The sequence below is a fragment of the Mobula birostris genome, chromosome 19 (assembly GCF_030028105.1).
Source record: "Mobula birostris isolate sMobBir1 chromosome 19, sMobBir1.hap1, whole genome shotgun sequence".
Classification (NCBI taxonomy): Eukaryota; Metazoa; Chordata; class Chondrichthyes; order Myliobatiformes; family Myliobatidae; genus Mobula; species Mobula birostris.
Window position 1 is genome coordinate 45,558,767 of NC_092388.1, and position 27,639 is coordinate 45,586,405.

Below are 27,639 nucleotides of genomic sequence, written 5' to 3' on the forward strand. Positions count from 1 at the left end.
TGGGTTCAGGTAATCATTGTTCTCTCCCTCTCTCTCTCATCTTTCCAAGCTCGTACAGCAGGTGTGTGAAATTATTGTGGAATGCTGGGATCATGATCCCGAAGCCCGGCTCACCGCTCAGTGCATAGTGGAACGTTTCAATGATTTGGAACAAATGGACAAGCTCTCTGGTCGGAGCTGCTCTGAGGAGAAGATTCCAGAAGACTGCACTGTCAGTGAGACCAAGCAGAACCTGAAGGCAGTCACCGTGGTGTAAGACCCTGTAGGCAGTCACCAAGGTCAGCTGACTGAGTGGGAGAAACAACCCAAAGCAAATAACAAGGAATTTGTACCAGAGGGGAGAATTTGATGTCCCGCAGAAGCAATTCTGTGCCTCTTGCTGACGGACATGTAATTCTTCACAAAGACAGTGGAACTCTGGGAGCAGGAACCAAGGCCAGAATTTCTGACTTGTTACAGCCATATTCTGATTGGTCACTGTTCAGGAAGCCAAAGATTCCATCTTGTAACCATTAATTTTGCACTTTATTAATATATGTGTGTATATATAAAGTACAGGTATATATCTTGAGGAACTTTTTATATACAAAGTATCATAATCATGTGTGCCTGTTAGAGTTGTATGCAGCAATATGGCACTTGTAATTTCTATTCCCTCAAAAAATCGTATTTTGTTCTTTCCTGCACTGGTTTTTGTACAGTGTAGGAACAAATGGAAATAGGAATCAAACACCAAAAAAAAGAACAGATTGCTGCTAGATGGATGAATTTAAGCAAGGGGTAAAGGTCATGGAGGGAAGGGGAAGTCTCGAGGAACAAGCCCTATATATCTGGGGTGTGAAAGCGGGTGATCAGGCCTGCCGATGGCCTCTGGTGGCCTCTCACTGGAGAGTGGGACTGTTCAAATGTGAAATAAAACCAGACCTCGTTCCGTTGGAGAGTTGGGTTGCAACGGCATCAGCAATTTAGCAGGGAGGACTGATTTACCTGAAGTGGTGGGAAGCAAACCGCGGGATGATGGTAGTGACATCAATGCTTCTACTTGAGTGTCTCTTAAATGTGGGTCTGGAGCTTTTGGTGCGGAGTCCGGGACAAGGTTTCACCTGAAGACCCACAGCCTCAGAAGCAGCGAGCTGTAAGGTTCTAGATATGAAAGGAATCGGGTGCAGAGAGTGGAGTGGCTTTGAGGTAAAAAAATTAGCTGTGATTTCATTGAGCGACGGAGCCAAGTGGTTTTGTTTGCTCTGCAGCAAGAAAATACAGCAACAAATTGGAAGCCCCAAACGCCTGCTGTAGACATTAGGCAGGTGAGGTTGGGTCACTCAGACAGACGGGCTGCGTTGTTTTTTTTTTAATGCTACAACTGGCTTTGGCATCTCTATGCTGTGGTGGAGGGGGGGGCGGGATGTGTTGGGGGGGTGGGGTTGGTGGGGTCCCTGAGCCAGACAGGACTAGATTTCAGTTCCCGCTACTTTTAAGTTTGCTGCAGTGTGCGCGCTGGGTTAGCCTGCTTTTGTTGTCCGGCTGGAGTTCGCCTGGGTACAACTGAAACCCAGAGGTGGGTAGTTGGAGGGGTTCACTGGCCACTAAATTGCTCCTGTTGTGAGGGACGTGGGGAGAATAAGAATGGGATTACTGTAGGATTGGTGTAACAAGGTGGTGATGGTCAGTGTGAACTTACTGGACTGATGGGCCTGGTTTCATGGCGTATCTCACCGTGACTGTTAAGAGTTGGCCACACTGGTGTGAGACTGCAAGTACCTTCCTGGGTGAAGAGCAGCAAGTAATATCCTTCAAAAACGTTGGTGAATCAGCACAGATTTGACGGTAATCCTACAGCTTCACAAGTCACTCAGCACTGAGTAGCTTTAGTGATGACTCTTTTATTTGTCACAGGTGCAGCTGGCCAGTGTTGTGGCCTGGAGGAAGCTAATGCCTTCAGGTCCACACTAAAGCACTTAGAAATTGCACATGGAAGGGGAGGGAGAAAGCTAAGAAATAACTCCAACATCACACCCTCAAAGATATGTCGCGTTGGTATTTGGTTTCGTAGAGTACCCAATGATTGCTCAGTAACCAATCAGAATTGTAGGTTTTTTTTTAAAAAAAGTGCTCAGGTTAATGAACGTACCCAAACCTCAAATGATCTGAGATCTTCTGAAGAAGATTTTGCAGATGCTTGAAATCTTGAGCAGCAGACACAAAAATGCTGAAGGAACTCAGCAGGTCAGGAGGGGAATAATGTTTTGGGCCGAGACCCTTCATTGGGACTGGAAAGGAAGGGGACAGAAACCAGAATGAGTTAGTAGGGAGGGGAGAGAGGGAAGACGTTCATCCCAGTACATGAGGTGGTGCAATAGAGCACCTGACTTCTGGTCTTCATGAGAATGCATTCTCATTCTAATTGGCATTGGAATGTGGTTTGTATCATGTTTTACTGTATTATCTACAATTGGTCACATTTCTAAACTTTTTAACCCGGTGTATTGAACAAAAAAAAATCCAAATTTCCCCATTTCCATAGTTCTAGTTGGCTAAGCAAAGGATATCACCAGAAGCTGAGATGAGCATCTTAGAAAGCTAGCCCCAGTTTGATATTATGTGGAGAATGCATAACTTTGTGAAGTATAAACAACCCATATACCAGGGCCTGTTCAGTTCTGTGATCACGTATTACTCCGCTCAAACTAATAATGTTGAAGTACTCTGGTGTGACTTGATCAACAGGTCACTAGAGCAATAATAGTCCAGTAAAACCAGTAGTTTTCTGGTGCAACCAGGTCTTAAAATAGAAAAAAAAACTTCATTAATAAAGCATAGTCTTGATGAAGTGTCAGGATCCAAAGTAGGGATGGCCCCATTATTCTGGTCCCCACAAAACAGAGTAATATTTTTTGGAAGTTTTGCTAACAGATTCTTGTCAATCAGTAATGGATGAAAAGGGGAAAGTACTGTGCTGCTTGAAGGGGCAACATGGTAGCTTAGTGGTTAGCATACTGCTATCACAGCGCCAACAACCTGGGTTCGATTCCCGCCCATCTTGTACTTTTTGCAGGTTTCTCCCCACGTTCCAAATGCATGTGGTTGCTAAGGTAACTGGTCACATGGGTGTCAATGGTGACAACCTCTGCTTCACTGGACTATGTGAATAGCATGGGCCAATCTGGAATTGCAACTGAGGATAGGAGAGTAATTCAGGTCTCAGTAAGAGTAAGATATGCAAGATGCTGATTGTATATTCTCTGAATTACCAAAATGTATGCAGTAATCTCATGCAGATAGTTAAAAGATTGGATAAGGTTAAGACATTCCAACTGTGTTGGGAGAATTCAGGAAAAGCTGCTATTTGTACTAACATCAGAGCTAAGCTGTTCAGAATTATCAGGAAACACGCTGTGTACACAGAGTGGTGAAAATCAAAGGCTTGCATAAAGCTGCTGAGGTTATACCCACTGAAAACTTTTTTTTGGGTGATGGTATTAAAGGTTTAGGAATGAAGGGAAGTAAACGGGTTTCATTCCACATTCAAGGAGAGCTGATAGCACAGGCTCACTCAATTGATTGGCATTGTTGTCTTCCTATGGTTTCAGAATTCAATTAAAGTTGGTTGTCTCACCTTCTGCCCAGGAATGTACAAGTTGTATTAATATTTCTTAGAACTCAAAGTTTATTTGGAACTTCACAGGTTTTTAAAAAAATATTGCAAAACATGAGCTGCACGTTCGTTACACAAAACTGACCATATAAATTACCACCATTATATTGGCTTTATGGGCCTGGGAGACAATTTCATTGTTTCGGGCATATAAGTTGCTTGAATGTATTTTTTTAGAAAATTTGTTACTATATATAATCCTTTTATATGTTTTTGTAAATGCTGGAGTTGTCAACTTGCATTAAAACTATTTTATATAGCACTTAATATAAGTGACATTTATATAAGGAGGTAATGTTTCATAGGATAAAATTATCTAACAGCTTTTTTTGAAAGTGTTTTCAATAAAAATGGTATTAAAGGGATTTCACGTCAATGTCAGGACAAAAGCTATTGTATCCTGTTGCCTCTACATAGCAGGTTTTGTATGTTGACTGATGTATTTTTTTTTACGATCTTCAATTGTCCTAATAGGAACATGTGCTATTCATCCTTTGGTACAAGGAATCTGGTCTTCAATATCCACCTCCAAAAGTGAGGCAGAGTTAGTATGATCAAACATGCGCCATAATTCCTCATGTTGAGTGTATGCATTGGCTGCTACTTTGAACGCAACTTCATTAATCTGATAGCAATCTGTCTCCTTCCATTTGAAGCGTCAAGCTTTGGTATGAGCCATTGTAAAACACCTCACCAAGTGACAATAATCCTGGGCCACTCAGTGGAAGGAGAACTCTCATCTTTTGTATTGATTTGCAAGCACAATTTGATAGTTTGTATGATGCTTTTCCTAACTCTGCATAAGACTGTTTCACTTCGATCCTCCATAAGCCAGTCATACAAAATGCTGCTGCTTGTGTGTCCTAATGTGTCCCATCTTGTTCTTCCATCTCCCTATGCTCATTTACCTGTGTTGCTCCTGAGTTAATCAATTTTTAAAAATTCCCATCCCAGTTTTTAAACCCCACTGTGGCCTTACTCAACTCATTCCCTGGAATCCAACAAGCTCAGTCTCATCCAGGGCAAGATGACAGCTTCTGTTGTTACTGTTGTACATCCACCATTCATCCCTTCCATCACCGGCAGACATACTGTGACCGCACAACAGTTCCTCGCCTGGTTGACAGTAACGGCAACTCCCCAAACCTGTGTTATCTGTGACCAAAGAGGTCCATGGGGATACCACCATCTGCAGGTCCCCCACCAAGACTTGCACCACCCTAATTTGAAAAACTGCAGCAGTTTGAGGGCAGTTGATGATGAGAAATCAATGCCTTCCTCGCAAGTGATGTCCAACTTCTCCAGTTCTGCTCTCTTTATCATCCATAATTTAATCCTTCCACTACTTAGCTTTTCTGGAATTCCCGACCTAAACTCATCTCTGTACAAATCTTACCTTTCTTTACAACATTCTCCAAATATTGACTTTGGCCCTAATATTGCAATTGACTTGGTATCAAATGTTGCTTGATAATGTTCTTGTGAAGTGCCTTGGGACATCCAGGAACTCTTGTATACCTTACTGTTGGTGGATCTTGTACTAAATACAAATTGAATCTGTAATAATGTGTATGTTGCTATGACTTGGGACTTCAGTCCATTAAAAGGAAATGAATGTAATCTGATGCAGTGCAGGGAAACAGAAACCTTTATCTGAATGATTAACAATATATTTTACTCATTTATAAAGTATAGCCAAGCTTATATGTACATGTGTGCAAAGCCACACATTTATCATCTTTGCAATGTAAAGACTAATGTAAGTATTTAATAAAGAAATTATAAAATGTTACTTTCATCTGGTTATTGACAACATTCTAAATTCCCCATTGCAGCATTTACTTGTGCATACTGTACATAGTGAGCACGTGGCCAAGTGGTTAAGGCATTGGACTAGCGACCTGAAGGTCATGAGTTCAAGCCCCAGCTGAGGCAACGTATTCTGTCCTTGAGCAAGACACTTAATCACACATTGCTCTGTGATGACACTGGTGCCAAGCTGTATGGGTCTTAATGCCCTTCCCTTGGACAACATTGGAGTCGTGGAAAGGGGAGACTTGCAGCATGGGCAACTGCTGGTCTTCCATACAACCTTGCCCAGGCCTGTGCCCTGGAGAGTGAAGACTTTCCAGGTGCAGATCCATGGTCTCGCAAGACTAACGGATGCCTTTATTTTACTGTACGTACCATCTGACACATGGACTGACTGGAAGTCTCCCTTTTCTGATGTTTTTAACATCTGACGTGCCCAGAGAAATGGTAAAATTTACAGTCATTAAGCAAATTAGGAAGGGCTCTTTCAATGGCACTGTGGCAGTTATTGCTACTGCCTCAGAGGTCCAGCCACAACCTTGTCTTCTGGTATTTGCATGCTCTCTCAACACAAGTTTCCCCAAGTGCTCTAGTTTTCTTCCACATCCTAAAGTTGAGTTTGATGGGCTTTCCTCCATCTCCCCCTTCTTCAAGCGGTGACACCCACCAACCCTTGATTGTATCCTCATCTAATCAAGCAACAACTTACAATGACCAATTAACCTACTGACCAGTACGTCTTTGGACTGTGGGAGGAAACTGGAGCACCCAGAGGAAACTCTTGCGGTCACTGGGAGAATTTACAACTCCTTACAGGCAGTGGCAGGATTAGAACCGGGGTCGCTGGTACTGTGAAGTGTCATGCTAGCCACTACACTGCCATGCTGCCTCCTGGTGGGTGAATTAGCTGCTGCAAGTTGCCTCTGCATTGTAGGCAAGTGGGCAAAGAATCACAGGGGAGTTGATGGGCACGTGCAAGAGAACAGGTTGCAGGGGTACAGGAAACTTTGGGACTGGTGGAATTTCTGCTCAGAGCCAGCACAGGCCCAATGACTGAATGGCCTCCTATAGGGCAATAAACAATAAATATTCTGTCAGGATTGCAAGCACCTGAACAGAGGGTCTGTGGACAGACTCTCTTTGTGGACTTCAATTCTGAAGGCAATTTGTTTTTATTGTCTGCATGAACTGTTTTTTTTCCCTCTGCACATTGGGTGTTTGATAGTGTTTTTTAATGGATTCTTTTGAGTTTCTTTGCTTTGTGGCTGCCTGTTAGGAGACCAATCTCAAGGTTGTATAATGTATACATACTTTGATAATAAATATACTTTGAACTGTATGAGGAACAGGTTGTGTGCAGGTCAGTTTATAAAGGGACTTTCAGTTGATGTCAGGACACAAGACACTTGTCAAAAGCCAATTTCTAACAGATAGAAATTGATTTGTATTAGAACGTGATTCTACTACAGAGGTGCCATTTAACTGCTGGGCAAAAGAAGGTGACCTAGCCTTTATGATTCCACCCATAAATTAGGACATAGCTTTACCTGGTCTGAACATCTCTCAATTTAAATAGTTACTATACCATCGATAATTGTAAAAAGGATGGCATTGGTATACCTCAGCAATTGCATCTGCCTTCCTCAATTGTGTAGTATGCCAGTTCTGTCTTCTATCACAATATGCAAAAGGCAATATAGCAAGGCACAAGGAAATAAGCAGTCTTAGCTGTTACCAAAAGTATGATAAACTTGTTTGACACTGGTTTGCCCAGGTCCTGCAAGGAGGGGATGACCATTGTGGGAAGTGAAGACTTTGGACACTAGTGGCAAAATGCTATGGCTGCTGGAAGTCTGAAATGATAACACAAAGTTTTAGAAATACTCAGCAGGTTGAGCAGCATCTGTCGTGCTGGAGCTATCAAGGTTTATTTTTCTCAAAATCATTCTTGGTTTCCAGGTAGAGTTAACTGTTGCCGCCTTGACTCAGTATCATGAATGTGGGAATTGGTGTTGTGAGTGGTCAGAAGTTCTTCTGGGAGCAGTTGGGAGGCCATCCTTTGTTATCATCTATTAAAGCTATTTCTGGGCAAAGGGAAACAAACAAAGCTATCTAATGACTATTTGCCACAGCCTGTTTCTGGGTGAACAATGTTATTTATGAGCCATTGTATGGAATGAGTTAAGAGCAATTGTAAGCCACTGTCTGGAAGATATGGAATAGAGGAGTTTATATATAGCTGGGGTAAAACTTAAATCTGGGATACTTCTGATGTGGAAATTTTAGATTGAATGGCAAGGGAAAAGGATTGGGAGCTAGAAGTCACTGAACAGACTACCTCAAACTTTCCCATTTTGAGTTGCATGATCTTCTGGTTCATCCAGGAAGAGGAAACATTGCTGGCAAAACTACATCTAGGATATTTTTCAAACCCCCAATGATATAAAACCTACAATCGTTCTGCATATAAAAAGATGTGTGAATGTCATTTTGGTTTGCAACTTTTATTTCACTACGTTAAATACAGAATTTTGCTTTTCATTTGACATTAAAACATAAGTTATCACCTTATCTGATTCAAGTATATTTAGCTCAATATGTTGAATATAAAAAAAAGTCTAATTTCAGCGACAGTTTGATGTACTGGTTCTATTTTAAATTTAAATGGTCCAAAACACCCACAAAGTTGCGTAATGTAAAACAGTGCAGAAAACTCACTCCAACTAGTAAATCCATGGTATTTGGCATTTCACTAGAGAAGCATCATGTTGTGGACAATTGAATTATACTACAAAGATAATAGCACTGCAACATTTCTTTCATTAAGATAAACAGTTTTGCTTTCAGGGGCAATGTTGTACACTATTTTCTAGTGCCAACACCTCACTGAAAAAGCAGCACACTATACACTTGAAGCATTACAGAAATCAACACGACTTTCTATAAAATAAGTGCTCAGGTCTGTATTTGCTCAATTGGTAATTTTTCCAAGTTTTTAAAGCAATATTGCTCGGTCGGAGGTGGACAACAGCACAAAATGTCTGACCAATTGGACAGGGCAATCTCTGCTGACATTTAATTATGAATGGCCACCTTCTGCAAGCTGCTCATACAACTGTCACTGGCTGTCCTCATCACTTCCCCACCCTGCTGTCCACACTTACTTCCCAGCCAATTGGAAAATGAAAAGACACTGCAGGACCAAAGGAAATTTCCTTATTGGAATTTGGATGGAGTGTTAAAAGACGTTCTTCAGATCTTAGTTAAAATTTTAACAAAAAAGAATGATCAGAAATCATCTAACTAGCAAAGAAAATGTAGACCAACAAGTGCTTTGCTTAACAGATTAATCAATGTTCTGTCAAAATATTATCAATATATTTTACAGGGAAAAGAAAAAATATGGACTGATTTGTCTTTTGCCTCAAGCCTCAATACTATGAATATGCAGATAGCCATTTTATTACAACAAATCCTGATGCAAATCATCCAGCAGTAGTCACAATCTCACATTTTAACAAAAGCATGTCAGTCAATAAACAATGACAGAATAATTTTGTGTGGGAAAAATGAGTTGTTGTGTAGTTAGTTACTAATGGAGATTGTTATCTTCCAGATATCACTATCTTTCCCACTGTTATCCTGCTTTGCTTGTTCCTTTCCAAGCCAAAATGAAGTTTCTCCAGCCTCTTAAATACAACGGCTGAAAGACTTAAAGAGAGTCTATTTACCGTCACATAGATCTGAAGGTAGTACCTCCAATGTAAATTATTCTGAATTAGTGTTTTGGAGCAAAGTATTACAGGAATGTTAAAACCAGATTTAAAATACCCAACAAAGTTTTAACCTAGTGTCTGAAAGCTTGTGGATCCAGGTAATTAAATCAATGAAGAGTGTCCTTTTAAATTTATTTTAGAGACACAGTGTGGGAATAGGTCCTTCTGGTTTGAGCTGCACCACCTAGAAACCCCCAAATGCACGACCTGAGTTGTAAGGAAGGATTGAATAAGTCAGGACTGTATTCTTTAGAATGAAGAAGATTGAGAGGACATTTGATAGAGGCATACACAATTATGAGGGGTATAGATAGGGCAAATGCAAGCAGGCTTTTCCCACTGAGGTTGGGTGGGACTACAACCAAAGGTCATGGGTTAAGGGTGAAAGGTGAAAAGTTTAAAGGGAACTTGAGGGGAAACTTCTTCACTCAGAGGATTGTGGAACGAGCTGCCAGCGCAAGTGGTGCATGCGAGCTCAATTTCAATGTTAAAGAGAAGTTTGGCTAGGTGCATGGATAGTAGGGGTATGGAAGGCTATGGTTCTGACGAAGGTCAGTTAGAGTAGGCAGTCTAAATGGTTTCGGCATGGACTAGATGGGCCAAAGGGCCTGCTTCTGTGCTGCGCTTCTCTATGACTCTATGATCAGCGAGTTAGCCAGCATCTGCAGGCAGAGCAACAAGGCTAAAGTTTAAGATTCAGTACTTCCCATCGGAAATGTGCCTGATGAAGTATCACTATTCTGAAACATTAAATGCTGCCATACCTGCTGAGTAGCCCCAGCATTTTCAGTTTCAGGTTCAGATTTCCAGTGTCTGCAGTATTTAGTTAACGCTGAACGGCTGACTAGACTGCTTCCGAGGGGACTGAAGCATCAGCACTTGGCTGGGAATCAGGAGTCTTGATTAAGCCAGACCAGACAACCTCAGCAAACATTAGTGAAGCTGAAGCACTTTGTTAAATTTACAGTAAGTTCTCCAGCTACTGACTCTTTTCTCCCCAAGTTGCACAGATTGCACCTCAAGCCTTTGTACCTTAGTCTACTGACTTAACTACAATCCTACTGCTGGATGTACTGTATTCACTCAAATTCCTTTCCTAGTTATTAAACTTAGTATCATGTTTTGACACTTCACTTTATTTAGTAAGAATTTTTTTTGATAAATTTAGCAACATCCATTCTGATTTTTACACTGGCAGCCATATTTGTGCTTTGAACCACACAAATAACAACCCCACCCTCACAACATCTCATGGAGTGTTGACTGTTGTACATACAAGGAAAATGCTGTCAGGAAGCATGGAACTGGATGTCTGTGGGGCAGGGAATCAGCTGCCTGAGACCAGGATTCTCAGAAATGATAGTTATGTTTATAGAACAAATTCTGCACGACACACGTAAAATTTTACACTGTTTAAATTACCAGACAGCAAATACATTATTTTAAATTTTTTTTTTAACCAGAGCTCAATACTCAGTTTTCTACATTAAAGAATTCAGCTCTGCATTAAACAATGCAGCGCTCTGAAAAACATTAAAAAAATGTAACTGTAATATTATAATAACAATGCCTGTGGAAAATAAAAACATTGTTCAAACAAAACAAAGAACTCTTCCAAAAGTAATCAGTGTGAGGCCTTGTCTTTTCTAAGCCTGCCTTGCTATAGCTGGGAAAGTCTTTACACAGAAACAGAAACCAGCTCGAGGAGAAAGATTGCCTGGAACATTTCATCACCTTCCTTCTGACCCACCACAGTAAATGTTTCGGTATAACCTAAAGCCTTTATAATGATCTTAGCAGATCAAAAACGTGTAGCTTAGCACTAGGCAGTCAAAAACTCCCTACAGAATTACGTTAATATAGAGACTACTTTTTTTTAAAAAAGGGGGCTTTTGTCATCCTACAGAAAGCAGAAATCATCATTATGCAAACACTGTAATTCAATAATCTATCATAGCAGCACTGTTAGCCTGGAGTGCTCTTTCCATAAAATGCTACTTGAAAGCTTTGAAATATATATTCTAGGTAAAAAGCATGCAGTTCAAAACCTTCATTAGTACCATTTGCGGATTCCTAGGTAGGCACTTGGGTACCTTTAGGTGGTGGGGAGAGCCACGATGGCATTACTTACAAAATGAAATTCTGGCCTTGGTGACCATAATAGTCCCATTTTAAGAGTTTTTTTTAAACTTTGTTCTTTCAAAATATACATATGCAAAGCAAATTGCTCACTTTAAAATACCTTGTAAACTGCAGGAATAATTGCAAGAATTAAATGAAGCTAAGTTTACTTCCACTATCAGAATAACAGCACTAAACTATATGTCATATTAACTGCACACAGCTGTACCACTCAACACACACAAAATGCTGGAGAGACTCAGCAGGTCAGGCAGCATCCACGGAAATGAACAGACAGGTGGCAATTCAGGCCGAGACTAGTCCTGAGGTGCAGTCTCAGTCCAGCATTTCGTGTGTATGTTTTAGATTTCACACATCTGCAGAGTTTCTTGTGTTTATGAACTACTTAATATTGCGCACAGTGAACTCTTAATTGTTCTTGCTGTCATTTAGCATACAGATCACAAGTTAGCACGGTTAGAGTAAGTCTTGTAACTAGCAATGCGCAATATGCGAAGCAGCAATTTTTAAAAATGTTATCAAATGCTCAACTGATATTCAGACTGAATGAACTTTTTCCCCCTGTATCAGTAATATTAGTGACTGCTTTTCCTGACTTGTGCCAACTTCTGTCCCTCAGCTGAATTATGCAGTGATTTAGTAGTAGGATGGAAGATGAAGATGCTTTACACCCTGAATTTTCCATATAACAAAATAAATTAGTCTTTGTCTACCTTCTCCCATGTTAACTGCAGCCTGGAAGGAAAATGCCACAGTTGGAAAGAAGGAAAAACCTGACTCTTCTTTCTTGATCCTTATTTGCCAGGTCACGGAGCTAGGGTGGGAATTTAACTTTATAAATTAATGTGAAAGCAAATGGAAGCTAAATGTTTTGTCACTGAAGCTTGGTCACTCTACAGAATTAAAATTTTGAAGTGCATCTGCAACAAGAAAGAAATTACAGTTCAAGCTTTTATGTTTATACTTTCAACTTGTTCCTTTTGGCGCCTCGTGCCATTTCCACTAGCAGTTGACTTTTTTTTAAGAGGCTGAGTTGCTAGCTTAATGCTCAACCCAGCACAGATGGAAAGCGTGCCAGGGAGCCGGCTGGATTCGAACTCAGGACCACTGGCTTCAAAGTCTGGTGCTGATGCCACTACACCACCGGCCGGCTTCTTATGACTTTACTTCAAAATTACTGATATTTGGAGTCAAGATAGCCCCAGCAAACAAACCATTGTTTCTGGTAATGAAGCTGAGCAAGACAAGATGTAATGCTGCAGCGAGATGTTTAGATAAGCAGTAGCCAACCTCTGAAGGTGTTTGTTTTTACTTTAAGTTTCGACACACCCAGGATGGCAAAGATATACACCATCTCTATGTCTGCTAAGACGCTTACAGTATAAGACCAGCTATCTGTAACTGAACATAAATACAAAGTACTTCACTAAGCCTTGACATTGTTCTGTAAAGTAAGTTTGTGTTCTGCTGAGTGAAGGATAATTTTGTTCATGCTAAAATTGAGTACAGTACAAGTTAGTGCTTATCCATTTTCTAAGCTAAAGTCTGAATATTTTAAACTTCCTAGTAAACGTGATAACTGTAAACATATCAGCTACACCTTAAACTAAATTATAAGTCCTTCCCCAGGCTGTCGATCTCGTTGAGAATAAAGTCCATATCCTCACGGCTGACGAGGGGGCTGATGATGATTTGACGGAAGAAATTGACTTTGTCGCGATGAGGCTGGTAACCCACCATCATGCTGCCTTTCTTCATCATCCGCTCCTTAATGACTGGTGCAACCTGTAACATCGAAAGGGAATGAGTTCAGACAAAGTGCCAAGAAGTATAGTTGAGAAGGCAACATGCAAGATTACTTTCTCTGTAAGAACATGGTCATCTAGTACTACAATGCAAACTCCAGGGGAGAAACACCAGGGAAAAGGATCACCAATAATTTAAACTCCAGTGAGAGCAGGTGGTCAAGAAAACCTTGGAACCATTTGAATATTGAGAAATGGGTTTTCACACCTATTATTGGATCAAACAGTGTGGAAAGAAAAAAAAAGTTAGCCCAATGGGTCACTTTAATGGTCTGCATGAGTCTCCTCCAATTCTTCTTCACCTTCCTCAATCTGCATATCCTTTTTCAACCTTCTCATAATTTAAACAGACATACCAGCTGTTAGGTTCGTTGGTCATTGTAAATAAGGCTAACATTAAATTGGGGGACTGCGGATCCACATGGCTTGAAGGGCCTATTCTGCATTGTATCTCAATAAATAAACCCTTATCCATATTAACAACACTTTTCACCACCGCTCGCTGTGGCACCAAGTCCCATGGTACAAATTAATTCCCACCTGCGTTTACTGGTGAAAGTTATATATCTGAGGTTCTTTCAAATGCTCTTTCCAATCCTTGTTAAACGAAGAAATACCAACATTTGTTAGAAAGTCCTGTGGGTTGTACTTGCAACACCCACCACTCACCAGGAAATTACACAGTAAAGTTACCGCAGTATTCCCTTAGGTGCATCCGTGCTCTTATGGCATGTTAATATGCTGTATGATTATTAAACGATCTAATATAACTGTGCTAGTTACAGATACCACATGAAATATCAGATTCATTACAGAACTGTTCTCAGATTGGATAACTGTACAGCGACAGCCGTTAAAAAGGAGTCACAGTGTCATTGCTGTGTCAATTATTATACCACAGTGCTGTTTACTATGTATGCTGCATCCTGTCAATATCCACATGGAAATTGAGAATGAAATTAAATTAATTGCAAGTGGCACAGTTACCTAGAATTGCTAACATGCATAGTTTTTGAATAGTTATTTGTAGGATTTATAGTAGTAATTTTGATTGGAAGGACGGATGGGGCTTAACACACGTCTATATTTATTATGATTGAAGACTATATTTATCACTGAACTATGACAGTAAAATTTAAAGTACTTTGGTCAACTCATCCTTTAACAATCAGTTGGCAAAACTCCAGCAAGCGAAAGTCAGAAATTTTTAGTGCAAACACTGGTCATTCCCATTCACAATGTCACAATCTGTGAAGTACCTGGATGTATTTAACAACTCTCCATTTTCTACCTGGAGGAGAGTATTACATTCTCAAAATTCCATGTTGTGTTGAACAACTCTCCTTACCCCCTACCCCACCCCCAAAGTGCTGGCACCTCTAGAAATGTATGTTTCCCGTTAACATTAGGACTGAACATGAAAACTGGTATTAGGTTAGTTCTAGATTAGTCTCAAATGCTCACAGTAACATCCATCACCAGTAGCAAACCATACCCTGGTCTGGCCTCATTTAGACTGCTGTGTTGGTTGTGCAACATTCTAAAGGGTTGGATAACAATGCCAGATGTTATCACCGTTATGTGAGTTTTGCTCTGAATGCTAAGATTTCCCCAGCTTACTTTTGGACAAAGAAATACTAATTGCTAGTTAGAAATTGTTCTAGCATGCTTTTCTGTACCAAGATTGCAATACAAGTAGATTTAGCATGGTGGAGCTTTATTGAAAAGATTAGATTTTAGGATGTGGCATTATATTTTCCCCTACTAAATGCAATAAGGCTGTACTAACAGTAAATCATGTTTCTTTAACCCAAGGGTGATGTTTATATAAAGCAACTTGGTGTCTACAGCTAAACAGGGCACATGGGACACTTGGATCTCATCCTGAGATTATGGAAAATAGAAAACAGTCGAGTGTAACTGTTGGTCAAAAAGTTTCTTTTGGCATCTATTATTCCTAATGTTTTTCTTTTATAACATGCATGTTCACACACGTCTGTTTCTTGGGCGGTGTTCCTGTTTATATGAGCGTCAGTGTGATATGCATTACAAATTAGATTTGAACAATATAATTTTCACCCAGGAACTTTCTGCACTAAATACAAATAAACATGATCCACGTCATATCTCCAAGCATGCAGTAACATCAAGTAGGTAAAGCAAGCTTTTCACTGTGAGAAAAGTAAAGCAATACCAATATACCTGAAATATAAGAGATACTTACACTCCAATGTAAAAAAAAATATTTACTAAAGTGGGAATAATAATTTATTGAGATACAGGACCTTCCAGTCCTTGTGAGCCACACAGCCCAGCAACCCTAGCCTAATTACGGGACAATTTACAAAGGCCAATTAATGTACCAACCAGTAAGTCTTTGGATTGTGGGAGGAAGCCAGAGCACCCAGAGGAAACCCACATGGAGATGGGGAGGACGTACAAACTCCTTACAGGCAGCAGCGGGAATTGAACCCGGGTCGCTGGTACTGTAAAGCATTGTACTAACCTCTATGTTGCCATAGTTCAAGAAGGAAAATAAATAGTTCAATAAAACTTTAAAACCATCATTTAGCAGTGGGTATAAGACTGCTGATTTGTCTTCCTGACAGTGGTATTGGACCTGATTATTAACTAGAATGCCACTGACGAAACAATGCAACAATAAATGCAAAAGTATAATAAAAAGGAAACATTTTACAATATATTATAGAATCATAACTTATAAATAATCTGCTTTCAAAGTTGTGCGATTGTGGATACAGCTATACTGAAACCTGCATGTTTGCTCTTTTACACACTGATGGCTACAGACACCATGCTACAGATTTGATAAGAGGTATTGACCCGAAACCTTAACTGTTTCTCTCTCCACGGATACTGGCTGACGTGACAACACTTTTCCACTGCTAAAATTGGAAATAAGGTGGGGTTCAATTCCAGTTCCTTGTTATTTTTAAAAACAAGCCAGTCTCTCACAAGACACCACACACACAATTTGAGGATTTAGCTTTGGCCCAAACTCTTTGGGCAAATGTGTGGTAAGAATGGTGTCAGTGATAATCCTTTGTTTAATGTCCAACGTTGGTGACACCAAGGAACTGCTTCCGTGGAGCCAGATACAAATGAGAGTTACTGTACCATCACTGCTAGTGTCTCCACTGTCAACTCGCCAACTCTCTCAAGGGAGGTTGGAATGGTTCCCAGAAATAAGTAACATGCTGAGGTTAGCACCAGGCACTGCTGGATCATATGCAGGAATCTGCATGTAGGTAATTCATGTGCCAAACAATACAACTTCAGTACAAGTGATGCTGTAGATCTTCCTGTCTCTGATTAGTATTTTGTTTAAGCAAAGATTTGTAATGCTTTGTCTTGGATATGTCAAGACAATGAAAATTGTTCCATGGGTTTGTAATTAGAAATCTTTTTTTAAAATGGAAACTGGCCCAGAATTTCTTAGAGCATGGTGCCTGGTGTGTCATGAATTAGATTTAAATTCACTCTTTAGCTCCAACAAACGTTGATGTATGCTCTGTGACGAATGAGAATTAATAACGTCTGTGCAGTTTCCAAGTCCTCCTGAAAGCTGGGCCCAACAGTCTCATCTCCTTGACTCTTGAGATTTAAGATAGGGCGTATGACAGAGAAAGAAGGTCAATTACAATCAAAATCGATTCAGAAAGAGAAATAGAGTATGAAGCATGAAGTATGAGAGAAAACTGTGGTAGTTTTATTAAATGCTACATTTTGAAAACTGGTGGAGACCAGCTCCTCACCACATTCTGTGCTCCTCAGGCTGAGTATCATAAATCACCTTATGTTGATGCAGTGAAATGTCTGTACTGCCTATCCAGTGCAAGGACATTTGTGCTACAAATACCACAAGTTCTTGACACTGATGGGGTAGTTGACAGGTAAGCTCAGGTGTCTGAGAAAGGCTCAAGGCAAAATGGTGCAAATCTACCACGAAGTAATTGCTCACACACAATGAACTGCATCGCTGCAGCCACCGTCTTGCGTCTGGGTCAGGAAGTCACCACCTCAAGTCACACACCCAAGTCATGTGCGCTGAGAGAGTGTAGAACTGTTAAACGTGCCTCCTTTCAAATGAGCCTCATGCGTCTCTTCTGCTGAGTATCAAAGATCCCATGTCTCCACTCTCTCTGCCGTTTTAACCAATATTTATCCTTCAAACAACGTTGCTGAAAATAGCCTAAAGTTGGTAATGGATATGGGTAAAAAAGCCGAATCAGCCAGGATCTCACTTAATGGTAGCATGTGCCCGAGGGACCAAATAGCCTATTCCTTCCTGTAAGTTCCTAAAAATAGATTTAATAGTCTTTATCATATCACTCTTTGTCTATATTTTGGCTGCTTACTTCCTAAGTTACAATTGTGACACCCACTTTAAAACTTAATTTAGTACAAAGCAAACTGAGTAGTCCTGCAATGTGAAAAGTGTTCTCTTCCTGAAAAAACAAAATGGAGAAACTACTTTGTTCCTTTAGAGTTGTAGAACACAGCTGAACCAAAACAGGCCCTTCAGCCCATCTAGTCCATGCCACTATTCAGCCTCGTCCCACTAACCTGCACCCGGACCATAGCCTTACATACCCCACCCTTCCATGTACCTATCCAAATTTCTTTTCATCGCTGAATTCAAACCCATAAACTCTACTCCTCTGGCAGCTCGTTCCACACTCTCATCACCCCCGAGTGAAGAGCATCCCCCTCGTGTTCCCCTTAAACATTTCACCTTCCATCCTTAACCCATGACCTCCAGCTCTAATCTCCTCCAACCTCAGTGGAAAAAAGCCTTCTTGCATTTACCCAATCTATATCTCTCAAAATATATATGTTTGGTCTACACTACTTTGTGTTACATAATTGCCTTAATATCTAACAACGATGCTCAGGTGACACAATATGGATTCAAAATACCAAAAAAAAAGGAATCAAGAGTTATGAGATTATGTGTAGACCAGCGGTCCCTAACCACCAGGCCGCGGACCGGTACCAGGCTGCAAAGCATGTGCTACCGGGCCGCGAGGAAACAATATGATTTGGCGATATGAGTCAGCTGCAGCATTCCTCATTCCTTGTCACGCCCACTGCTGAGCTTGAACGCACGTCATCCATGTCAGCGCGGGAAGGAGATCAACTCCTCGAGCTTGCAAATGACGGCGGGCTGACAAGCATGTTTGACATAACATCTCTGCCGGCATTCTGGATCAAAGTCAAGGCTAAATATCCTGAGATAGCCACGAAAGCACTGAAAACGTTGCTTCCATTTCCAACATACCTCTGGAATGAATACAACGAAAACTAAATTGCGGAATAGACTGGACATAAGGAACCCCCTTCGAGTATCGCTGTCTCCCATCACTCCTCGATAGGACCATCTTGTTGCAGGAAAACAAGCCCAGGGCTCCCACTGATTCAGCGATATTTTAGTGTGTTGCAATGATTTTATATGTTCATACAGGGAATGTATGTGCTGTGTGTTTAATATCCAAACGTTACTTAAAATGTTATGATGCTATTGACTTATATAACCAAATAACAATTACAGCACGGAAACAGGCGATCTCTGCCCTTCTAGTCTGTGCTGAACGCTACCCTCACCTAGTCCCACCGACCTGCACTCAGCCCATAACTCTCCATTCCTTTCCTGTCCATATACCTGTCCAGTTTTTCTTTAAATGATAATACCGAACCTGCCTCTACCACTTCTACTGGGAGTTCGCTCAACACTTACTTCAAGCTCCCCTGATAATTGACTTATTGCTATATTCATGCGAGGAAAATATGCGCTGTGTGTTTAATATTAAATTCATTAGATAAACCCTTTTAGAAACGAAATTGAGTGTATTAGCCACTTATCACCTATATTGCGTTCGTGATTAACACCCCCGCCCCCAGTCAGCTGGCCCGCAAGAACATTGTCAATATGAAACCGGTCCGCAGTGCGAAACAGGTTGGGGACCCCTGGTGTAGACATTAATTCAAACAAGAACCAGTCTTCAGTTGTTAATGTAAACTGTTAGCAGTAATCAGTTTAAAACATAAGACAATGGGGTTAGGTTAATTGGCCTGTACCTAACCAGGTAATATGAGTCATGTTAGTTTGGGCCCACGGTGACAGAGTTCATGGAAGCTTGCAGAGCAGACACGTGTTGTCACTACACACATCAACAAGGGTCACAGGAATATTTTACCTATCAAGAATAATATACTCAGAGTCGGCCTTGACAACACTAACCTTGGGCATCTGGGTTCTTGGTCTTCAGAAGCTTTTAGACTGTCCTGTGGATAGTTTACCCCAACAAAGATATTTGAACATTCAGGAGGAGCCTCCTATTGTAGGTTTGTAACTCAATGGAAGCATTGTTGGACTCAAAATATTTAAAGTCAATATTTGAAGTAAATTTAACTATTAAAATTGTATTAAATCACCCTTAAAGGTATAAAAGATATGATGTATTTTGAATTTGGGAGATTCTACCAAGGCAGCCTCCAGAGAATGGCTGCTTGTCACAATGAATAAAGTTTGATTTATAATGTTTTCCCCAATTTTATTTAAAAGTCATCAGTTTGAAATACTAACTCTAGTTCTGTCTCTACAAAGGCTGCTTAACCTGCTGAGTATTTTCAACATTTGCTGTTTTCTTAAACTATCTTTCTATGTAAAGCCATAATTTAGAATTTTAAAAATTCATCATTTTCAGTTAAACACAGAAACAGGCCATTTGGCCCACAACGTTGAGCTGAACCAGCTAAAAGGCAAATCAAAACCACCTGAACAGTGATCCCTCCTACCTACACCATGTCCATATCCTTCCATTTTCCTTATATCCATCTGCCTATCTAAACATCTCTTAAAAGCCTCTAATGTATTTGCCTCCACCACCATACCAGGCAGCGCATTCCACCACTCTGAGTAAAAAAACTTACCCCTCACATCCCCTTTCAATCTATCTCCTTTCACCTTCAATGCATGCCCTCTGGTATTAGACAATTCAACCCTGGAAAACTGATACTCTCTTTCCACTCTATCTAGGCCTCTCACAATCTTGTGAACCTCTATCAGATCTCCCCTCGGCCTCCGCTGCTCCAAAGAAAACAACCCAAATTTGTTGTTGTTGAGTGGCCCGCCGACCTGGCTTGCTAGCTCGGAGACGTTTCATTACCCAGCTAGGCAACTTCATCAGCGCAACTTTGAATCAGACAAGCCACTCAACAGCAGCATCTTCAACCTGAGCTACAAATCTTTCCCAACATCTTAAAAACCCAAGTTTATCTAGCCTCTCACGATAGCACATGCAGGCAGCATCCTGGTAAGCCTCTTCTGCACCCTCCCCAAAGCCCCAATTACTAAATATGATCCAGCAGCAACAGTGTCTAATTTGCTGTGTTTTTACTGAAGCAACAAAGGACGGAAGTCCCTCACCACAAACTCTAAATGAGAGATGTATTTTATTCTAGGGAATGGAAGTTGCATATCAATACTGTGTTCACCATAAGATGAAGGATTTCAACAGAAATTGCGATAAAGGTTAAATATCATTTAAATCTTTGTAATCAATTCCTAATGTAGCCAAATCTCTTGTGTATCAGTGCATTGTGTTCTCTTTCAGTACACCTCTTTATAAGGTACACCTGCTTATTTTTGCAAATAACTAATCAGCCAATCACGTGGCATCAACTCAATGCATAAAAGCACACAGACGTGGTCAAGAGGTTCAGTTGTTGTTCAGACCAAACATCAGAATGGGGAAGAAATGTGATCTAAGTGACTTTAACTGTAGAATGATTGTTGGTGCCAGGCTTGAATAGCTCAGAAACTGCAGATCTCCTGGGATTTCAACATATAGCAAGAGAATGGTGCAAAAAACAAAAGTGAGCGGCTGTTTTGTGGGCAAAAACACCTTATTAATGAGAGAGGTCAGAGGAGAATGGCCAGTCTGGATCAGCTTGACAGGAAGGCAATGACAACTCAAACATCTATGCATCATAACAATGGTGTACAGAAGAACATCCCTGAACACACAAAACATTGAACCTCGAAGTGGATGGGCAGAAAATCATGAACATACACTCAACAGCCACTTTATTAGGTACAGGTGGTACTCAATGAAGTAGCCACATATAATGCACTATCTGATTATAGTATCATTTGGCATTATCACATTACACAGTGTCCACTGTTGCCTCTTGCCAACTGAGCCGTATTGCCTGAGATCAAATGTGCCTTTCAAATCTTAAGTATGGGGGCTGTGAACCTCAAGCTAATTGGTACTCATTTAAAAGCTGAATGCTCAGTAGTTTTTTTTTTGTTGCTTAAAAAGATCATTATATTTTGGAAAAAGAACTGTTATTATGTAAATTGGCACTTGTACGTTTCAAATTAACAGATGAAATACATTTTAGGAAATTGGTCAGAGGAGAATATTATTTTCCTCACCTCCCTTTGCTCATACTTGTCCATTTCCATGCACTCATCTAGATTGACTTGTACCTAACAGCACACTGAACATTAAGGACTCCCGCCAGCCAGGACATGTCCTGTTCTCATTGTTACCGTCAGGAAGCAGGTACAGGAATCTGAAGGCAACACACTCAATGATTCAGGGACGGCTTCATCCGATTTCTGAGTGGACATTGAACCCAGGAACACTATCTCACTACTTTTTTAATTCTGTTTTTGCACTACTTATTTAATTTAACTACTTACTGTAATTCGCAGTTTTTTTCTATTGCATTGCACTACTGCCGCAAAGACAACCAATTTCATGACATAAGCTGCTGATATCAAACCTGATTCTGAATATGATGCTGACGTGTTTTCCAATTCCCACAATAACTGAATAATAATAATAATAATAATAATAACTGAACTGATTAACAGCTACATCGGCAGCTTTGAAAGGAAAGAAATGCACGGAACTGTAGACGCTGGAAACTGGAGCAACACAAACTGCTTGAGGAACTCAGAAATTCGGGCAGCATCTATGGAGGGAAATGGACGGTCAATATTTTTGCCAAGACACTTCACCAAGACAGAAGATTGAGGAGGGATTGCTGGTATACAAAGATGAAGAAAGAAAGGTAATTTTTTCAATAATTAATTAATAGAGGTAATCTTCTCACCTTCAACTAGCTCTTGCTGGTGTAAATTACTTTATAACAAATATGGAAGCATAAATCAGGGAAATGTACAGAGGAAATGTGGCAAACGTTCAGGGGATATTTGAGTGGAGATCTGCATAGATACATTCCAATGAGACAGGAAAAGGATGGTAGGATACAGGAACCGTGGTGTACAAAGGCTGTTGTAAATCTAGTCAAGAAAAAAAGAAAAGCTTATGAAAGATTCAAAAAACTAGGTAATGACAGAGATCTAGAAGATTATAAGGCTAGCAGGAAGGAGCTTAAGAATGAAATTAGGAGTGCCAGAAGGGGCCATGAGAAGGCCTTGGTGGACAGGATTAAGGAAAACCCCAAGGTATTCTACAAGTATGTGAAGAGCAAGTGGATAAGACGTGAGAGAATAGGACCAATCAAGTGTGACAGTGGAAAAGTGTGTATGGAACCGGAGGAGATGGCAGAGGTACTTAATGAATACTTTGCTTCAGTATTCACTATGGAAAAGGATCTTGGCAATTGTAGGGTGACTTGCAGCAGACTGAACAGCTTGAGCATATAAACATAAAGAAAGAGGATGTGCTGGAGCTTATGGAAAGCATCAAGTTGGCTAAGTCACCAGGACCAGACGAGATGTACCCCAGGCTACTGTGGGAGGTGAGGGAGGAGATTGCTGAGCCTCTGGCAATGATCTTTGCATCATCAATGAGGACGGGAGAGGTTCCGGAGGATTGGAGGGTTGCAGATGTTGTCCCCTTATTCAAGAAAGGGAGATAGCCCAGGAAATTATAGACCAGTAAGTCTACTTCAGTGGTTGGTAAGTTGATGGAGAAGATTCTGAGAAGCAGGATTTATGAACATTTACAGAGGCATAATATGATTAGGAATACTCAACATTGTTTTGTCAAAGGCAGGTCGTGCCTTACGAGCCTGATTGAATTTTTTGAGGATGTGACTAAACACATTGATGAAGGAAGAGCAGTAGATGTAGTGTATATGGATTTCAGCAAGGCATTTGATAAGGTACCCCATGCAAGGCTTATTGAGAAAGTAAGGAGGCATGAGATCCAAGGGGACATTGCTTTGTGGATCCAAAACTGGCTTGCCCACAGAAGGCAAAGAGTGGTTGTTGACGGGTCATATGGAGGTTGGTTGCCAGTGGTGTACCTCAGGGATCTGTTCTGGGATCCCTACCCTTCGTGATTTTTATAAATGACCTGGATGAGGAAGTGGAGGGATGGGTTAGTAAATTTGCTGATGACACAAAGGTTGAGGGCGTTGTGGATAGTGGGAGGGCTGTCAGAGGTTACAGCAGGACATTGATAGGATGCAAAACTGGGCTGAGTGGTGGCAAATAGAGTTCAACCCAGATAAGTGTGAAGTGGTTCATTTTGGTAGGTCAAATATGATGGCAGAATATAGAATTAATGGTAAGACTCTTGGCAGTGTGGAGGATCAGAGGGATCTTGGGGTCCGAGTCCATAGGACATTCAAAGCTGCTGCACAGGTTAATTCTGTGGTTAAGAAGGCCTTCATCAACCGTGGGATTGAGCTTAGGAGCCGAGAGGTAATGTTGCAGCTATACAGGACCCTGGTCAGACCCCACCTGGAGTACTGTGCTCAGTTTTAGTCACCTCACTACAGGAAGGATGTGGAAACTATTGAAAGGGTGCAGAGGAGATTTACAAGAATGTTGCCTGGATTGGGGAGCATACCTTATGAGAATAGGTTGAGTGTACTTGGCCTTTTCTCCTTGGAGCGACGGAAGATGAGAGGTGACCTGACAGAAATGTATAAGATGATGAGAGACATTGATCATGTGGATAGTCAGAGGCTTTTTCCCAGGGCTGAGATGACTAGCATGAGAGGGCATAGGTTTAAGGTGCTTGGAAGCAGACACAGAGGAGACGTCAGGGGTAAGTTATTTTATGCGGAGAACGGTGAGTGCGTGGAATGGGCTGCCAGAGACGGTGGTGGAGGCGGATACGATAGGGTCTTTTAAGAGCCTCCTGGATAGGTACATGGAGCTCAGAAAAATAGAGGGCTATGGGTAGCCCTAAGTAATCTCTAAAGTAAGGATATGTTCGCCACAGCTTTGTGGGCCAAAGGGCCTGTATTGTGCTGTAGGTTTTCTATGTTTCTATGTCTCTAAATAAATCACCATAAAATGCAGTTGCTATAGTGATATAGAACTGAAAGGAAGAATGCACAGGCAAAAGTATCTATCACTGGACCAGCACTTTGTTTGTGGCACCTTTATTCCTTTGATGTCACAATTAAGAACTTTTAGTCCATAAAAATCAGGTCCCCTTGCAAAATGCTCAGCAAGCACTTGAAAACAGTAGAACTAAAATGTATCTTTGAGACGTAGTACATCCCCAGGAGTTACACAGAATTTTTCAAACACAATTGGTTTCAAAGTTTTAGGGGAATATTAAGCAGCTTAACCAAAAAGTAATTTTTAAAGGAGTTTCTGACACATTTAGCTGAAGTGGTGGGAGTGGATCGCAATGCAGTGGTGCATTTCTCTGGCAAGATGTGGGAGACCTTGGAGACCTCCAGTGTCCCTGCTTGCTACATTGGTGAGAAGTACATCTGGGTGCAGCTCCTCACTGGCCACGCTATGGAACTGGAGCTGTTGCTGGATGACCCACCATTCATTCAAGAGAATGAAAAGTGGAGAGGTAGGAGCTACAGGGAGGCACTCACGTCTTGGTTGCGGGAGGCAGGTAGCTAGATGGCTGTCAGGAGACGGAAGGGGAACAGGCAGGAAGTGCAGAGTACTCTTTATGGCTGTTCCTCTCAATAACAAGTGTTTTGGATACTGTTGGGGGGAGGTCCTACCATGGGAAAGCCACTGTGGCACTGAGTCTGGCTCTGTGGCTGAGAAGGGAAGGGGGAAAGAAGAAGAACAGTAGTAATACTCAGTCGCAGGACACTGCAGAGAGTGGTGCGGACAGCCCAGCGCATCTGTAGATGTGAACTTCCCACTATTCAGGACATTTACAAAGACAGGAGTGTAAAAAGGGCCCGAAGGATCATTGGGGACCGAAGTCACCCCAACCACAAACTGTTTCAGCTGCTACTATCTGGGAAACAGTACGGCAGCATAAAAGCCAGGACGAACAGGCTCCGGGACAGCTTCTTCCACCAGGCCATCAGACTGCTTAATTTATGCTGACACAACTGTATTTCTATGATATGTTGTCTGTCCTGTTATGCAGACTATTTATTATAAATTACTATAAATTGCACATTTGGGCGGAGATGTAACGTAAAGATTTTTACTCCTCACGTATGTGAGGGAAGTAAGAAATAAGGTCAATTCAATTAACAGAGGATTCAATAGTTAAGGTAATCTATGGATGATGTGACCAATCACCTGGCTGGGAGTAGAAGTACAGCGTATAGGCAGAGAATAAAGACCATAGCACCAGTGGTGAGGTCCAGGGAGGCGGAGAACCACTTACGGGACTGCTTTGAGCCAGTAGACTACATAATATTCAGGGATTCATCTTCGAGTCTCCGACTTCATCAAGACCTGTGTGGATGAGCGCTGTTCCTTTTCGTGCCTTGTGTCGCAACGGGCAGTATCTCCGCCATTACGAAGCCCAGTTGCTAGCTCGGCACTCAACCCAGCACGGATGGGAAATGTGCAAGGAGCCGGCCAGATTCGAACTCAGGACCATTCGCCTCGAAGTCCGGCGCTGATGCCACTACACCACAGGCAGCTATGTGGATGGATGTGTGCCTTCCAATAATATACCGGACACACCCAAACAAAAAGCTATGGATGAACGAGGAGATTAATAGTCTGTTGAGGGCTAGATCTGTGTGATCCAGAATTCTACAAGTCCAAGTACAATCTACTGACTGCTACTTTAAGGGTAAAACAATTCCGATTGAGGTTAGAGATGGAATCAGGTACGCTTCAGCTCTGGCAGCGTTTGCAGGCCTTTACCTCCCACAAAATGAAACCTAATATCATGAATAGCTGTGATGCTTGGCTCCCTGATGAGCTCAACACCTTTTATGCATGCTTTGAAAGGGAGAATAAAACTAGACCAATGCAAATCCCTGCATCACCTGGTGACCTTGTGATCTGTGTCTTGGAGACCAACGTCAGAACGCGTTTCACGAGGGTGAACCCTTGCAAGGCATCAGGCCCTGATGATGCGCCTGGTAGGGCTCCGAAATTCTCTGCCGACTGACTGGTGGGAGTATTCAAGGACACCTTCACCACCTGCTTCAAAAGGGTGGCAATCCCATCTATGCCCACGGAGAGCGGGGTGAGCTGCCTCAAAGACCATTGCCCAGTGGCACTCACATCCACTGTGATGAGAGGTTAGTCATGGCTAGAATCAGCTCCTGCATAAGCAAGGACCTGGATCTGCTGCAATTTGCCAATCGCCACAACAGGTCCACAGCGGATGCAATCCCACTGGCTCATCACTCACCCAACAATCGTACCCTCAGTTCGAATCAAAAAGCTCCAAATCCCGAGCCTCCGTACGTCCCTCTTCAACAGGATCCTTGATTTCCTCAGCGGGAGACCACAGTCTATGTGGATCGAAAATAACAACTCCTCCTCATTGACAACACCGGTGTACCTCAAGGCTGCGTAATGAGCCCACTGCTCTACTGTCTCCACACTCACAACCGCGTGGCCGTTCAACCTCCAATTATAAACTTGCTGATGACATTGCTATTGTTGGCAGAATGTCAGATGGGGTCAAGGAGGAGCTAGACGATCAGCTGGTTGAGTGGTGTCACAGCAACAACCCTGCACTCAACATCGGTAGAACCAAGGAACTGATTGTGGACTTCAGGAAGGGCAAGTCGAGGGAACACACACCAGTCCTCAGCGAGGGATGAGAAGTGGGGGAGCAGATTCAAGTTCCTGGGCGTCAGCATCTCTGGATCTCCATCCTGGGCCCAGCATACTGATGCAGTCGCAAAGGAGGTGCGACAGCGGCTAAACTTCATCAGGAGTTTGAGGAGATTTGGTACGTCACCAAGGACACGAGCAAATTTCTGCAGATGTACCGTGGAGCGCACTCTGACTGGCTGCATCACCGGCTGGTATGGAGGGAGGAGCCACCGCACAGGATCAGAAAAAGCTGCAGAAAGTTGGAAACCCAGCCAGATCCATCGTGGGTACCAGCCTCCCCAGCAACCAGAACATCTTCAAAAGACGATGCCTCAACAAGCTGACATCTGATTTCTAAATGGACAATGAACCCAAGAAACTTTTATTCCTCTTTTTACACTACTTACTTAATTATTTATATCCATATAAATCCAT

General features: G+C 41.7%; 2 protein-coding genes across 3 annotated transcripts in view; one reads left to right on the forward strand and one right to left on the reverse strand.

Annotated features, from left to right (window-relative positions):
* tgfbr2b (transforming growth factor beta receptor 2b) overlaps positions 1-1,392 on the forward strand; it is a 76,106-nt gene extending 74,714 nt beyond the window's left edge. The window contains exon 8 of one of the 2 annotated variants that reach the window (XR_011889748.1): positions 50-132. Coding sequence is in view for 1 of the 2 variants with exons in the window: in XM_072283530.1 (XP_072139631.1) it covers positions 50-256 (207 nt within the window). In the remaining variant the exon portion in view is untranslated. Of the gene's footprint in view, positions 1-49 lie in introns of both variants that reach the window. The other variant, XM_072283530.1, reaches the window with a different exon arrangement.
* Positions 1,393-5,442: 4,050 nt separating this feature from the next.
* LOC140212565 (acidic amino acid decarboxylase GADL1-like) overlaps positions 5,443-27,639 on the reverse strand; it is a 70,805-nt gene continuing 48,608 nt past the window's right edge. The window contains exon 15 of the mRNA XM_072283531.1: positions 5,443-13,170. Within this exon, the coding sequence (XP_072139632.1) occupies positions 12,997-13,170 (174 nt within the window). The 3' untranslated portion in view covers positions 5,443-12,996. The remainder of the gene's footprint in view (positions 13,171-27,639) is intronic.